The sequence below is a fragment of the Olea europaea genome, unplaced genomic scaffold (assembly GCF_002742605.1).
Source record: "Olea europaea var. sylvestris unplaced genomic scaffold, O_europaea_v1 scaffold256, whole genome shotgun sequence".
Classification (NCBI taxonomy): Eukaryota; Viridiplantae; Streptophyta; class Magnoliopsida; order Lamiales; family Oleaceae; genus Olea; species Olea europaea.
This window is the reverse complement of record NW_019243883.1, coordinates 1,754-15,217: the sequence shown is the minus strand read 5'-3', so window position 1 is coordinate 15,217 and position 13,464 is coordinate 1,754. Positions and strand designations below refer to the sequence as shown.

General features: G+C 32.3%; 2 protein-coding genes across 2 annotated transcripts; one reads left to right on the top strand and one right to left on the bottom strand.

Moving 5' to 3' along the window:
• Positions 1–6,049: 6,049 nt before the first annotated feature.
• Positions 6,050–8,063, bottom strand: LOC111382837 (sugar carrier protein C-like). Its single transcript, XM_023006880.1, has 4 exons — positions 7,830–8,063; positions 7,419–7,741; positions 6,690–7,322; positions 6,050–6,594 (listed from the first exon to the last, which is right to left on the bottom strand). The coding sequence occupies exons 1-4, from the start codon at positions 7,975–7,977 to the stop codon at positions 6,124–6,126; spliced, it is 1,575 nt and encodes a 524-aa protein (XP_022862648.1). The 5' UTR covers positions 7,978–8,063; the 3' UTR covers positions 6,050–6,123.
• A 2,431-nt stretch (positions 8,064–10,494) lies between these two features.
• Positions 10,495–10,937, top strand: LOC111382784 (inhibitor of trypsin and hageman factor-like). Its single transcript, XM_023006819.1, has 2 exons — positions 10,495–10,571; positions 10,694–10,937. The coding sequence occupies exons 1-2, from the start codon at positions 10,511–10,513 to the stop codon at positions 10,891–10,893; spliced, it is 261 nt and encodes an 86-aa protein (XP_022862587.1). The 5' UTR covers positions 10,495–10,510; the 3' UTR covers positions 10,894–10,937.
• Positions 10,938–13,464: the final 2,527 nt, after the last annotated feature.

Below are 13,464 nucleotides of genomic sequence, written 5' to 3'. Positions count from 1 at the left end.
AATTGACTCAAGAAATGCACTTGGTTGGTGGATCACCTAGTTTAAATAAGTTATATCTTTTAACAAAAATAAGATGAATGGATCAGTTAAAACAGTAATTTGATAGTAATTACAACTAATAATTCTTCTAACTTTTGTATTTCCTGATTGCAACTTTTATTTATTACTATTATTATTTTTTTTTATAGCTTTTGGTTCTCTTTCAAAGTTCGTCTTTAATTTATAATTTTTCAAAATGTGATTAAAGGAAAATAACTTTTTTTTTTCCTTTTTTTAAAACAAAAATAAACATAATATGTGAAAATTATAGCCATATTTGGCAAGTTTTAATTTTAATAAACAGTTTATAAATGGCAAAAAAGGTTAAACCAATTCTTATTCACATATTTCGTGATATTAAAAGTACTACATTTATCTATCATGCATTTCTAGCTATTATAAACAAAACCTGTAACGCCCTAAATTTTTATCGACTTAAAATTTGAGGTGTTACCAATATCATTTCGTATCACATACGTAAAGCGAAAATATTTAATTCGAAATTTAAAACTCTTGATTTATTTAATACTCAAATACCAAATTGAATAAACAAAATGTCGCGTAAACATAGAACATTAGACAGAATTAAATTGAAGCACATAATCCTAACAGAATTATTTTAAAACGTTTTCTTGCGAAGTTTTTCTTTACTTGGCAACCCGCGCACCGCTCAGCTACCATCCACGTTGACCGTACTGATCTGAAATATTGAAATTGAAGGAGTGAGTAATTACACTCAGTAGGATACGTGCGTCCAAACAATATAATAATTTAAAACGTAAACTCGTAACATTTAATACCAACATTTCGTCAAGAGCAATCGGTGATCAGTCGAAAGCTCTAATACAATTTGAGAAGACCCGAAGGCGATCTCACATTTCATTTCATTTCGTAGGGAACCGCAGGTCGAACATTTCATTTCATTTCATAGAGCCCCGCAGGTTGAACATTTCATTTCATTTCATTGGACCCACAGGTCGATTAGCATTTCATGAAATAAATCACGTCAAAAATTATAATATTGAAAGGACAGAACAACTTGCACATAAAGTATTCTACCTCGATTGATAATAGAAAAGTAAGGAATTCACGTTCCCAAAACCTTTTTGCTGTTGTCGTGTCTTGTGGATTTAAGGTCGATCCAGTGGCAATTCCACGTGCCAAAATCCTTTCTAAGAGTATTAAAACCCGTTTCTGACAATACAAAGAGAACACTTATGGAATGGAGGCTTGGACAGGCAGTGGAGAGTTAAGTGAAGATGGAAGAGAGTGATTTTTATCTCATAAATTTTCGAGGATTTGGAATGAATTTATAGTGTAAGGGAGGTGTAAAATTAAGAAAGGTTTTGACTGCCAAATTTGTTAAAAATATATAAAGGGTAATTATGCAATTTAACCAACAGAAATCTCGTCAATTAGCTCATTAATCTGTCCAATTACAAAAACTCTTTGTTTGGATATCAATCAAATTAAATTAATTAGGATCTATTTAACATAAGAATGGTCAAGTTAGTGTCAATTTACATAAAATGACAGGTTATCATATCATCATATAAAATGAAATAAATAATTAAATAGTATATTATAAGCTTAATTGTACTATATGCCCAAAATAACTAAATTTGTTAGAGGCCCCAAATCGTGTCTTACCATTATTCAAATTCAATTAGCAATTAAAATTAGCCTTTATCCTAATTGAGAGTTGGAAATGTGCGTGCACGTGTGGCTACCCATACTCTTATCATAAGGAAATTTACCAATTCTAATTTAAAGGCAATTGACACAATTGAGAGTACAAGGTATGATTGCCATGCATCATGCCTAGAGGCTAGAGATTGTCCAAAAATATTATTATATAATAACCAATTCATTCAAAGCTAGGCCTAAAAACGTGTGTCATCTTAGTCGAACATTTCATTTCATTTCATTGGACCCGTAGGTCGATTAGCATTTCATGAAATAAATCACGTCAAAAACCATAATATTGAAAGGACAGAACAACTTGCACATAAAGTATCCTACCTCGATTGATAATAGAAAAGTAAGGAATTCACGTTCCCAAAACCTTTTTGTTGTTGTCGTGTCTTGTGGATTTAAGGTCGATCCAGTGGTAATTCCACGTGCCAAAATCCTTTCTAAGAGTATTAAAACCCGTTTCCGACAATACAAAGAGAACACTTCTGGAATGGAGACTTGGACAGGCAGTGGAGAGTTAAGTGAAGATGGAAGAGAGTGGTTTTGTATCTCATAAATTTTCGAGGATTTGGAATGAATTTATAGTGTAAGGGAGGTGTAAAATTAAGAAAGGTTTTGACTGCCAAATTTGTTAAAAATATATAAAGGGTAATTATGCAATCTAACCAACAGAAATCTCGTCAATTAGCTCATTAATCTGTCCAATTACAAAAACTCTTTGTTTGGATATCAATCAAATTAAATTAATTAGGATCTATTTAACATAAGAATGGTCAAGTTAGTGTCAATTTACATAAAATGACAGGTTATCATATCATCATATAAAATGAAATAAATAATTAAATAGTATATTATAAGCTTAATTGGACTATATGCCCAAAATAACTAAATTTGTTAGAGGCCCCAAATCGTGTCTTACCATTATTCAAATTCAATTAGCAATTAAAATTAGCCTTTATCCTAATTGAGAGTTGGAAATGTGCATGCACGTGTGGCTACCCATACTCTTATCATAAGGAAATTTACCAATTCTAATTTAAAGGCAATTGACACAATTGAGAGTACAAGGTATGATTGCCATGCATCATGCCTAGAGGCTAGAGATTGTCCAAAAATATTATTATATAATAACCAATTCATTCAAAGCTAGGCCTAAAAACGTGTGTCATCTTAGAATGGTCAAAAAGTCATAAATATTAAATCAATATTCTAAGTAGGATTCCAAATCAAAACAAATGAATTTTTAATCAAAGAGAAAATTATTTTATCCAAACATCAATCAATCATAGTTAACTAAAAATATCTCTCCCTACATATTACTTTGTAAACTACTTAAATCACGAGTACCAGAAAATCAAAAATATTGGCAGATAAATGTAAACAAGGATTAAAAATAATTAAATCTCTTTCTCTAATAGAAAAGATAAACATTGATTATTATGATAAAATACTAGCTTCTTTTCCTAATTATTTTAAAAGAAATATTGTTAAATAATAAAAACGATGCTTATTATCTATGTTTCTTTGAATTGAAATAACTTAGTTTTAACTTAAAAGAACTCATATTTTCTTGAGCTGAAAATACGTTATTAAATGCGAGATACAAAATGAGCCCAATATTGATATACTTATACTCATTCTATCAAAATGTAATTATTGGTGCCAAATAAAATATGACTTTAAACGCTATTTCATTTCAATCCTCAAATTTTAAAACTATAATATATAAGACAAATATATTTTTATTCCAAAATTTTTGGGGCGTTACAAAACCCTTTATAAACACTTTTTTGACAAGCTCTATAACAATAGGAACCAATGTGGCAGAGTGGTAACAGTGGTTGGGTAGCTTCCATGTAACTTGGTTCAACCGTTTCACCAAACTAGACCGAAGCCCGATTAAATAGTTTATCGATCTAGACTAGTCGATCCAATTCGATTTTTGAAACACTATGATAAAGAAAGGCATAACATGCCGGGTGTCATGGGGCTTTTCCAACAAATCTGCAATATCTGTTGGGAATTTTACGCCAATTCCTTTTATTTTTATTTACTCGTATGATCATTTGATGTTCAAGAGAATATTAGTAAAAAAGAATATGACGCACAAGTTAATCGGACTGTCAAAGCCTTTCACTGTATGAAAATTGTTACAATTATATAAAATTTCACTCGCAAACTAAATCTCCAAATATTACAAAGAAAAATAAACTCGTGCTTTACCACACTCACTTTTCTAATTTTTGTATGAAAACTTTCAAGATGCTAAATTCGCAATATTTCTCTCTCGAATCAACTCTTAGGCCACAAACATGAAATAATAAATACATCCTCTATTTGTATGATCAATTATTAAGTAAAAGAGTTCAATTTCAACTCAAATAAGGAAACCTTTATTTAGGGATGGCAATGGGGTGGGTTCGGGGTGCCCATCTATCCCAAACATTTCAAAGTTTCGAGTTATGTTATTATTAGAGAATAAAATAAAAAATTCCAAATGAGTTTTTAACCGGTGAATTGTTTAGAAATAAAATTATTTTAATTTTTTTTTCCTTCACGCCCCCGCCCCCGCCCCCCGCAACGGGGCGCCCTGCCCCGCTAACCCGCTCAGGACGAGTTTTTTTGGCTCATTCAGGACGGGCCTCGTCAGGTCGGGTCGGGGCGGGGCGAGTTTTTTTGCCATAACTACTTTTATGTGTAAGACTTCAAAATCGACTATAAAAATGGAGACCAAAATCTGTGAGAATTCTGTTTTCAATTTTAATTAGAAGTATTCCATACAATCATTACCTTTTATTATTTGCAATAAAAGTCCTCTAACTTTGACTTTTGAAGCAATTACCCAACAATATCATCGAGGTTTCTTGTCCCCAACCAGCCAACGTACAAATTTAACACTTTCGGATCTCTAAAACACACAAATTGAACTATGTAAAGACTAGAAAATGGAATTTATCGAAACAATAAAGTAAAACACATATTATTGAGAAACATTTTCCTACTCCATATTAATAAAAAAAGAAAATGACCAAGTACAAAAATAAGTGAAGGATCAACACAGTCATTGTAGCCTCATCACACACATTCACTGTTCTATATCATCTAAATGCACCAACATTTAGAATATATAGATGAAAATCAGGATTACATTTGACATCCCCAACTGCTGGGTCAGTTTTCCCAAATTTTCAGCCCTTTAATACTAGAAACTGCCCAAAACTGTCCCGTTGTCAAGCCTACAGCAGAAACCACCCGAAATTGCCATCATGTACCTTCCATGTGGCCTGTTTTTCACTTAATCCGAGTATTGAAATTTGCTGGACAGCATGCTCTCAATGCTAACAGACGCAGCCCGCCTCAAATCATCAATTCATGCCAATCTAGATCGTGTCCCTGAATTCTATCGCGTGATGCCACCATCAAACTCTTCGTTGTTCCAAATCGATACAAAGCATCAAACTAGTTAGAATGCGGTTAAACTATTTTAATAGTTTGTGATGTCAATTGCCCAATATAGAGCACTCAATGGGCAAGGTTGGCCCCATTTTGCGTTTGCAACTTAATAAAATTTCGAATGTGGAATAGTTTGTATTAAACAAATAAATTTCGAGTCTTGAGATTAAAGTAAAGTAATGCACCGTCTTGTAAATTGTTAACTCGAGTAAATTTTACATAATAAATGTAGTATATATTTCAAAAACTCACGAATGAGAGTTCAGCAAATTTTGTGGGGAATGACAAGTTTGATGACAAAGCACTCGAACACTCTCAAAGTGTTTAACAAAGATTTTTAGTGTGCATCGCCAAATGCACGTCAAGTTTATTACAGCACAATTGAAAAAAAAAAAAAAAAAAATTAGTTTAAAATTATTCAATCAGAGGAAGAAGAAGAAGATGATGATTAAGATGCTTTCCAATCTTTCCGGCCTCAAGAAATGTTGTTCCGACTCCTGATGATTTGAAGTTACAGTACTGTAGAATTTGCTAGCAGTTTCAACTTCGTGAATCTCAAGGTAATCTTGAAATCACCATCAGTTCCAAAAAGTGTGTTTTCACTATAAGATATAGCTGATTTAATGAAATATTAATGTCGCGGCATATTACTTCTTTTTGATGATAGAAGCTGACATTTAGCAGTTTGTATTAGAAAGGAGATCTCCATATCATTTGAAATTTTAGAATATCTATTTCATGTATGAAGCATAATATGATCACAATTTCAATCAGTAGATGTCAGCAAAAATATAGTAAAGCAGAACCCAATGAATAATGAAAGGGTGTAATTTTACTGATATTGAAAACTACACGAAAATTTACAGTTTTGGAATGATAATTTCTAACACAAAAAGTAAGAACTGAAAAGGAAAAAGAAGAATTGAATTAACAAAATCAGACTTGTTCCATCCTTGTTAGCTCCAATGCTTTATTGACTGGATCGTTTGGATCATTCATATATCTTTTCCAGAACCAGTGGTCTCTCCAGACTTGTGTCATTTCTTCAATAGGAATGTTCTTCGTCTCAGGCATGAAGAAGTAACAAAAGACTGTCATCACTGCCACAAAGAATGCGAAGAAGATGAAGAGACCAAACTTCATCGTGCACAACATCGAAAGGAACGCCTGAGCTATTAAGAATGTGAAGAACATGTTTACTGCCACGTTAACACTTTGCCCTGCCGACCTGACCTCCAACGAGAAAATCTCACTTGGATAAAGCCATCCTAATGGCCCCCAAGACCATGCGAAACCAGCGACATAGATGCAGATGCCTATCACCACCACCATGGCAAACCACTTTGGTAGCTGCGTCACATCTCCAGTCACACCAAATTTGGCCCCAATAAGAGCTGCAACTGCAATCTGTATCGTCAAGAATCAGCAAAAGCTTACATTAGCTATGACCATGTATAATTAATATGAGTGCATGTGGTATACAAAAACAGTTAATGTTAGACCTGAAAGATAAGCATTTGGACACCTCCTTCAAGAAACAGAGTTCTTCTGCCCCATTTATCAGCAAATGCAACAGATACTAAAGTCGCCAAGGCATTTATGATGCCAGTAATAACAGCTGACATTAGAGAAGCATCGCTTCCAAATCCAATGGTTTTAAAGAGCACAGGAGCATAGAACATAACCACGTTGATTCCAGTAAGTTGTTGGAAGAAAGGGATCAAGATGGACATAACCAACTGTGGACGATAGCACCGCCTCTTTAAGATGTTTTGCCATGGATTCTGTACTAGTCTTGCTTCATTCTTGGCTGCAAGAATATCATTGAATTCAGCATCAACGTTTTCAACTCCACGAATGCGTTTGAGCAGTGCTTTTGCCTCGTCTTCCTTTCCCCTATCCATGAGAGAGTTTGGGGTGTCGGAGAGGAAAAAAGATGCAATGATGATGACGATGGCAGGAACTCCAGCCAATCCAAGGCTGAGCCGCCATCCCCAGCCACCTTCAATCTTGGCAGAGAAATAATTAAGCAGGTTGGCTACCAGAATTCCAATTGTGATCATCAGTTGGAAGCAAACATTAAAAGTTCCACGATAATTGTACGGGGACATCTCTGATAGATAAAGAGGCACTGACTGCATAATTAACAGAATCGAACAGAAATTAGATGATCTATTCCAACTTTTGCATTAACAAGAAGAATAAACTCCGATACAAATTAAGTAAGTTACCTGGTTGGCAAAGCCGACGCCAATGCCCAATAAAACACGGCCTATGATTAGCATACTGATGTGCACTGCCGCAGCATTGATTATGGCACCAACCAAGAAAATTATTCCACCAAGCATCATCGACTTTCTCCGGCCAAATTTCTTGGTCATTGTTGATGCAAAAAAGGACGCTACAAGGGCAGCCAAATAGAGGGATGATGTAAAAAGTGTCAAAATCTGGCTGTCAAACTTGCAGTACTGATTAGTTGATGTATCATCCATCTGTTTATGATAAACAGAAGGAAAGAATTTCTTCAGAAAAGGCGCCATGGAAGTAACTCCACCTGCATCAAGAAAACCAAGAAACTTAAACCAGAACTCTTCTTGAATAATCAAAACCATGAAAAAGAATTACAAGGCTAAATTTTATACCTGATATACCAATATCGTATCCAAAGATCAATCCTCCCATGGCTGCAGCCATTAATGTTAACACAACATACCATGTGAGTTTTCCAGGGTACTTCGAGGGATCATTATCCTTGCTGCCCCGGCCAACTGCAATACTAACGCCACCCATCTCAGAAAAATAAAAGAATTGAGAGAAGAAGAGAAAGCAATGATGAAGTTTTAATTAGGATTTGAACATGCATTTGCATATATAGAAGTAGTTGAGGGGTGAAAAAGGCATGAGAGAGTGATACAGTTTGTTTAGGAGTCTGAAAAATTGGCACTAGGACTCCTACGGGAACATGAACTCGTATAGGACAAAATATCCATATTTGATCCCTATTTTTTTGGGTGTTTTATAATAAAATCGTTCTTACAAGTCCTGATATAACAAGGAATTAATCTTCTTTTAAGGTAGTTGATCTTATGTTGTAATCCGACTATCCAAGAAAGCCATCCTTTCTCAATCTTATCTAATTTAAATCATTAATATTTTATTTTAATTTGGAAATTGTTAAATTTGGCTGTTGTACATTATAAATAAGTACTTTCCTACATTAGATTAAACTTCTTACTTGATGTTTTCAAATACGCTAATTAAACACGCGACATAATAAATTTACCACTAACCGATGGAATTAGGAAAGGTTTACTTTCTATTAATTAAAAGAAAATTAGCGACGAAATTTCCCGTCCCTCACTTTTTAGGGCTAGTTGATGAGAAAAATAAAAAATTATATAAAAATAATAATTAATGATTTTTGGATGGATTTTTTTTTTCAATATTGCAATTTCCATCAATAAATATTTTAAATAAAAACTAAAATAACTTAGCATTACAAAATGAAATTTTTAATTTTTTTTAAATAATAAATTCAAAAAATCTCAATTAATGAAAATTTTACACCACTAATATTTTTGAAGATTAAAAATAAAATAAAAAAACCATCAGGAAATATACTTAAAAGGGAAAAAAATCAGACATTTATTTTTATTGATAAATAGTTCAAGAAATAAAATATTAATGATTTAAATTAGATAAGATTGAGAAAGGCTGGCTTTTTCAAATTGTATTGTGCATTTTAAGTCTTTCGAATGGTTACCATTCTGACATCTAGCCTCCATTTGGATGGATTATAAACCGTTTACTTTATAAATTGATAAAAATAAATAACTGGTAAATAAATATTATATAAAATTTTATAAATGATTTATAAATTTTGCTAAACAAAGAGTTAATATTCGTCATGCTTTTCTATATGTTGATATCAAAATCAAAATAGTTAAATATATGTATAATTTCTTCAATGAGTAGAGAATAAGTAAGTACAATTTGTTATACTTATATCCCTTTGAACTACGATGAGATTTTACCAATTATCGACAAAAAAAATTATTAAATAATTAAAGCATAAAGTTTGGATTATTTAAGATTGACCTTTCGAAATAAAAGTTAGATTTCAATATGACATTAGAGTTCATAATGACATTAAAAGTTGTATATATCTTACAAGGTTTATCCACCTTATTAAACATAAACAAGAATGTTGGGGAAATTTCGTGATAACTAATATGCTCTGACATTTATATGTCTACACATTTTTACATGTACAAAGATGTTAAATGATTTACGTATGTATGACTTGATTAATATGTTCACTTTATGTGAGAAAATTAAAATTATTCTTATTACATGTTCCATGTTGAAAATCTGAAAAAAATAAAAATAAAAATAAAAATTGAGTCTATAGTGAGCCATTAAGTTCTAAACAAGAAAAAAAAATGTCAATACACTTTATTCACTACTTTAACTAATTATCAATTCTAGCCATACAAAATCACTTTTAATTTATTGTTCGGATAAAAGTAGTGTTAAAAATTTCAATATACTTTATTCACTACTTTATTATTTGTCGCAAATTTGTGAAGTTTCAATTATCCAACTGAACTATTACAAAATTAGTCACTACCTTCCCGTTAAATGTACGTAATAAACACGCTCAAGGCGTAGGAAATCCTAATAGCTTAGCACTCTTGGGATAGCTTTTACGATTGATTTTTTTCATTTGGATTTTCATTTGAAACAAAATCAATTATTATTCCAATTTCTTTTCCAGATTCCATAAATAATTGTTTTGGAAATAATTTGGAATTAGTTAATTAATTGAATTCTTATTCGGGTATTGAGGGGCCTCACACTTACTGCTATTATAAGAATTCAATAATTGGAGATGTGAAGATTTAATTACAATTACGTATATAGAGAAACTAAAAATTATTCATATAATTCATATGTAATAAAAGAATAAATCAATATTGAATCATATTTGAATTTGGAAAATACTTCAATATTTAAAGCATCCACCTTTACAAAAAAATCTACAGATTATTACAGAAAAAAGTATTATAAAAGGATTGTTAAGAAATATAGAATTATTTATTATTTATTAAGGGTAAAATAGTCCTTTTTTAGTTTTCTTTGTTTAGCCTATATATATTCTTTTTGTATTTAAGTTAAACTATCTTTTAACATTCAATTAATTAATGTAGTATCAATGAAATCTCAACCTCCTCCTTTTTCTTTATTTTCTTTGGATTGTTTAACAGCAAATAGGCACTACCCATAACCACAAAGTAAAAACTGATTTCGAAGTATAGAAATAATGAATCCTTATCCACCATGTGCGAACGGATCATGCACTGACCATGCGTGCTGTACTCCAGGTGAGTTTGTGTCTGATTAATTCATGTATATTGATATAAAATATATGTGTAATACAATTTTCAGATAATGCTTAAACTTGCAAATAATTCAAAATTTAACACAAGGATATATATATATATAGGGTATAAATACAGGTGGCCTAACACCCTCGGTATGGATGGAGAAAAAGCCAAGAGAATCATTGAGAAAGACAATCCGTTGGTGATTGGTGTGATTGTTCCTGATGACAATTATGTAATTGAGAATTTTTGTTGCAATCGAGTCTGGATTTTCGTAAATAAGCAAGGAAAAGTAAAACTTCCTGTGCCAATGGTTGGCTAAAAGATATAGAAAGTGGAACTATTTATCAATAAAAACTAAGACAAGTCAATAAGACTATGGAATAAAGACCAGTAAAAAAATAAATAAATAAATAAACAAATCACAGAATGGTTGGAATACTTTTATTTTCTGGTCAATTTTTATTTTTTAAAATTTTTTTTTTCTTTCAATAACGTATCTTGCTTCCTTAAAAAATTTGTGCAAACGTACCCATGTCATATGTAGGGATAAACATTTGGGTCACCGACTTAGACCGCCTATGACTTGGTCAGGAAAAAGTTCAAGTCGGCCCCCATCGAGCCTTGTTCTAATCGAGCCAAGGCTCGGTTCGAGCCCATTTTCGGGCGAGCTCTCTTAAAATTAAAAAAAAAAAAAAAAAAGGGAAAAAAGAGGGGCAATAGAGCAGACTGCCTTTTTAAAGGCCATGTGTGTTCCCTTTGGAAAAAAAAATAAAATAAAAAATAACCAAAAAAAATAAAAAATAAAAAAAGGAGTCGGCTCAGGTCGGCCCGGTCCGGCTCGATAAGACCAGAGTCGAGCTTCAAATTGTTGGCTAAGTTTTTGCTCGACTCGAGCCAAAAAAAGCCCATTTTCATTTTACTTGAGCTGAGCTCGAGCCTTGATTTTCAGTTTGTGAGCCAGTTCGATTTAACTCGTTGACATCCCTAGTCATATGTGTTTCGTGTGCTTCATAACTTGTGGTTAAGAATTTAACTTTTACACGTTCTTTCTTTCCATTTTTATTGTTAGACAGAGTACTAAAATCATTTATGATGAACTCAAACTTAACTTAGCAATTTCCATCAATAAATATTTTAAATAAAAACTTAAATAACTTAGCATTACAAAATTAAATTTTTTTAAAAAAAATTTAAATAATAAATTCAAAAATCTGAATTAATGAAAATTTTACACCACTTATATTTTTGAAGATTAAAAATTCAAAAAACCATCAAGAAATATACTTAAAAGGGGGAAAAAATCGGACTTTAGAAAAAAAAAAAGCTACAGATCTTTTTCTAGGTTTAATACATTTAGAAAATATGGGGACAAGTGCTATTGGTAGCCACAAATTTATTTTATTTAAGTAGTTAATATATCATGAACATGAGAGAGAGAAAAGGCGAATGTCAAAAAAAAATAATAATAATAATAATAATAATAAATAAATAAATCAGAGAATGGTTGGAATATTATTATTTTCTGGTCAAATTTTTTTATTTTTATTTTTTTTTTTCAATAACGTATCTTGCTTCCTTAAAGTTTTTGTGCAAAGGTACCCATGTCATATGTAGGGATGAAATTTTGGGTCACCAACTTAGACCGCATGTGGCTTGGTCAGGAAAAATTTCGAGTCGGCCCCGATCGAGGCTTGTTATAATCGAGCCAAGGCTCGGTCCGAGCCCATTTTCGGTCGAGCTTTGTTAAAATAAAAAATAAAAAAAAGGGGGGGAAAAAAGAGGGGCAATAGAGCATACCTACCTTTTTAAAGGCCATGTGTGTTGCCTTTGGAAATAAAAAATAAAAAAATAAAAAAAATGGAGCCAGCTCAGGTCGGCCCGGCCCGGTCCGGCTCGATAAGGCTAGAGTTGAGCTTCGAATTTTTGGCCACTTTTTGCTCGACTCGGGCAAAAAAAAGCCCATTTTCATTTTATTCGAGTTGAGCCGGAGCCTTGAGTTTCAGTTCGTGAGTTAGTTCGACTCAACTCGTTGACATCTCTAGTCATATGTGTTTCATGTGCTTCAAAACTTGTGGTTAACAATTTAACTTTTACACGTTCTTTCTTTCCATTTTTATTGTTAAGAGTACTAAAATCATTTATGATGAACTCAAAGTTAACTCTCTTATTAAATCTTTGACGTAATCTTATACTTAAAAGGATCAGCTTTATTACTAATTTACTATCACAAATAAGAAATGCTTGTTTTAAGTACATCAAATTAGAAATGACATAAGTGTAAGTATTATGCCCTAGGTCCAATCAACTTTGGACATAAATACTTTTATATATATTTAATGCAATTAAATGGCAGATCTATTATTTAATTAATAGACAATTAAATAAATAATAGAGTCCGTAGATTCAAATATTTGTAATTTGTTAATCACAAGGAGTTGTGATTGTGAGATACAAATTACATCTGATTGAATCTTAAATCATCCGTGGTCGTAAGTAATAACGAGATACGGATATCGTTATTACGGATAGACCATCACGTGTGGCATTTCTTACTTGTGAAGTAAGTAGCTGACCTCATAAGCTAAAGTGTGGTGACACTTAAATGAACACTGGGTGTTTTTGTTATAGAACAAAACATTGGAGACCCGTCGAGAGATTCCACATGGATAACTATCTGAGTGTCAGTGGTTAATCTCTAACGTTCGGTAGTGGAATTGGTCCTTTGACTTGAGGTCGTCATAGTACCTTATATGAGGATAGTCATACTTTGGCGGTGTTGGATGTTACTCTGAAAAGGGCCGCTAATGCGATATCGTTCGGGTATGTCAAGAATCGTATGAAGGTTGTGATAGATCAATAAAGGATTCGTCACTCTTAGATAGTAGGAGAT

What these genes read in the sequence shown, in the direction of transcription:
- LOC111382837 (XM_023006880.1), bottom strand. Translation starts at nt 7,977, where the DNA reads ATGGGTGGCGTTAGTATTGCAGTTGGCCGGGGCAGCAAGGATAATGAT. An exon ending in ATACGATATTGGTATATCAG is followed by an intron (nt 7,742 to 7,829) that starts GTATAAAATTTA and finishes TTCTTGATGCAG; the next exon opens with GTGGAGTTACTTCCATGGCG. An exon ending in TCCAAATGCTTATCTTTCAG is followed by an intron (nt 6,595 to 6,689) that starts GTCTAACATTAA and finishes TTGACGATACAG; the next exon opens with ATTGCAGTTGCAGCTCTTAT.
- LOC111382784 (XM_023006819.1), top strand. Translation starts at nt 10,511, where the DNA reads ATGAATCCTTATCCACCATGTGCGAACGGATCATGCACTGACCATGCG. An exon ending in CCATGCGTGCTGTACTCCAG is followed by an intron (nt 10,572 to 10,693) that starts GTGAGTTTGTGT and finishes ATATATATATAG; the next exon opens with GGTATAAATACAGGTGGCCT.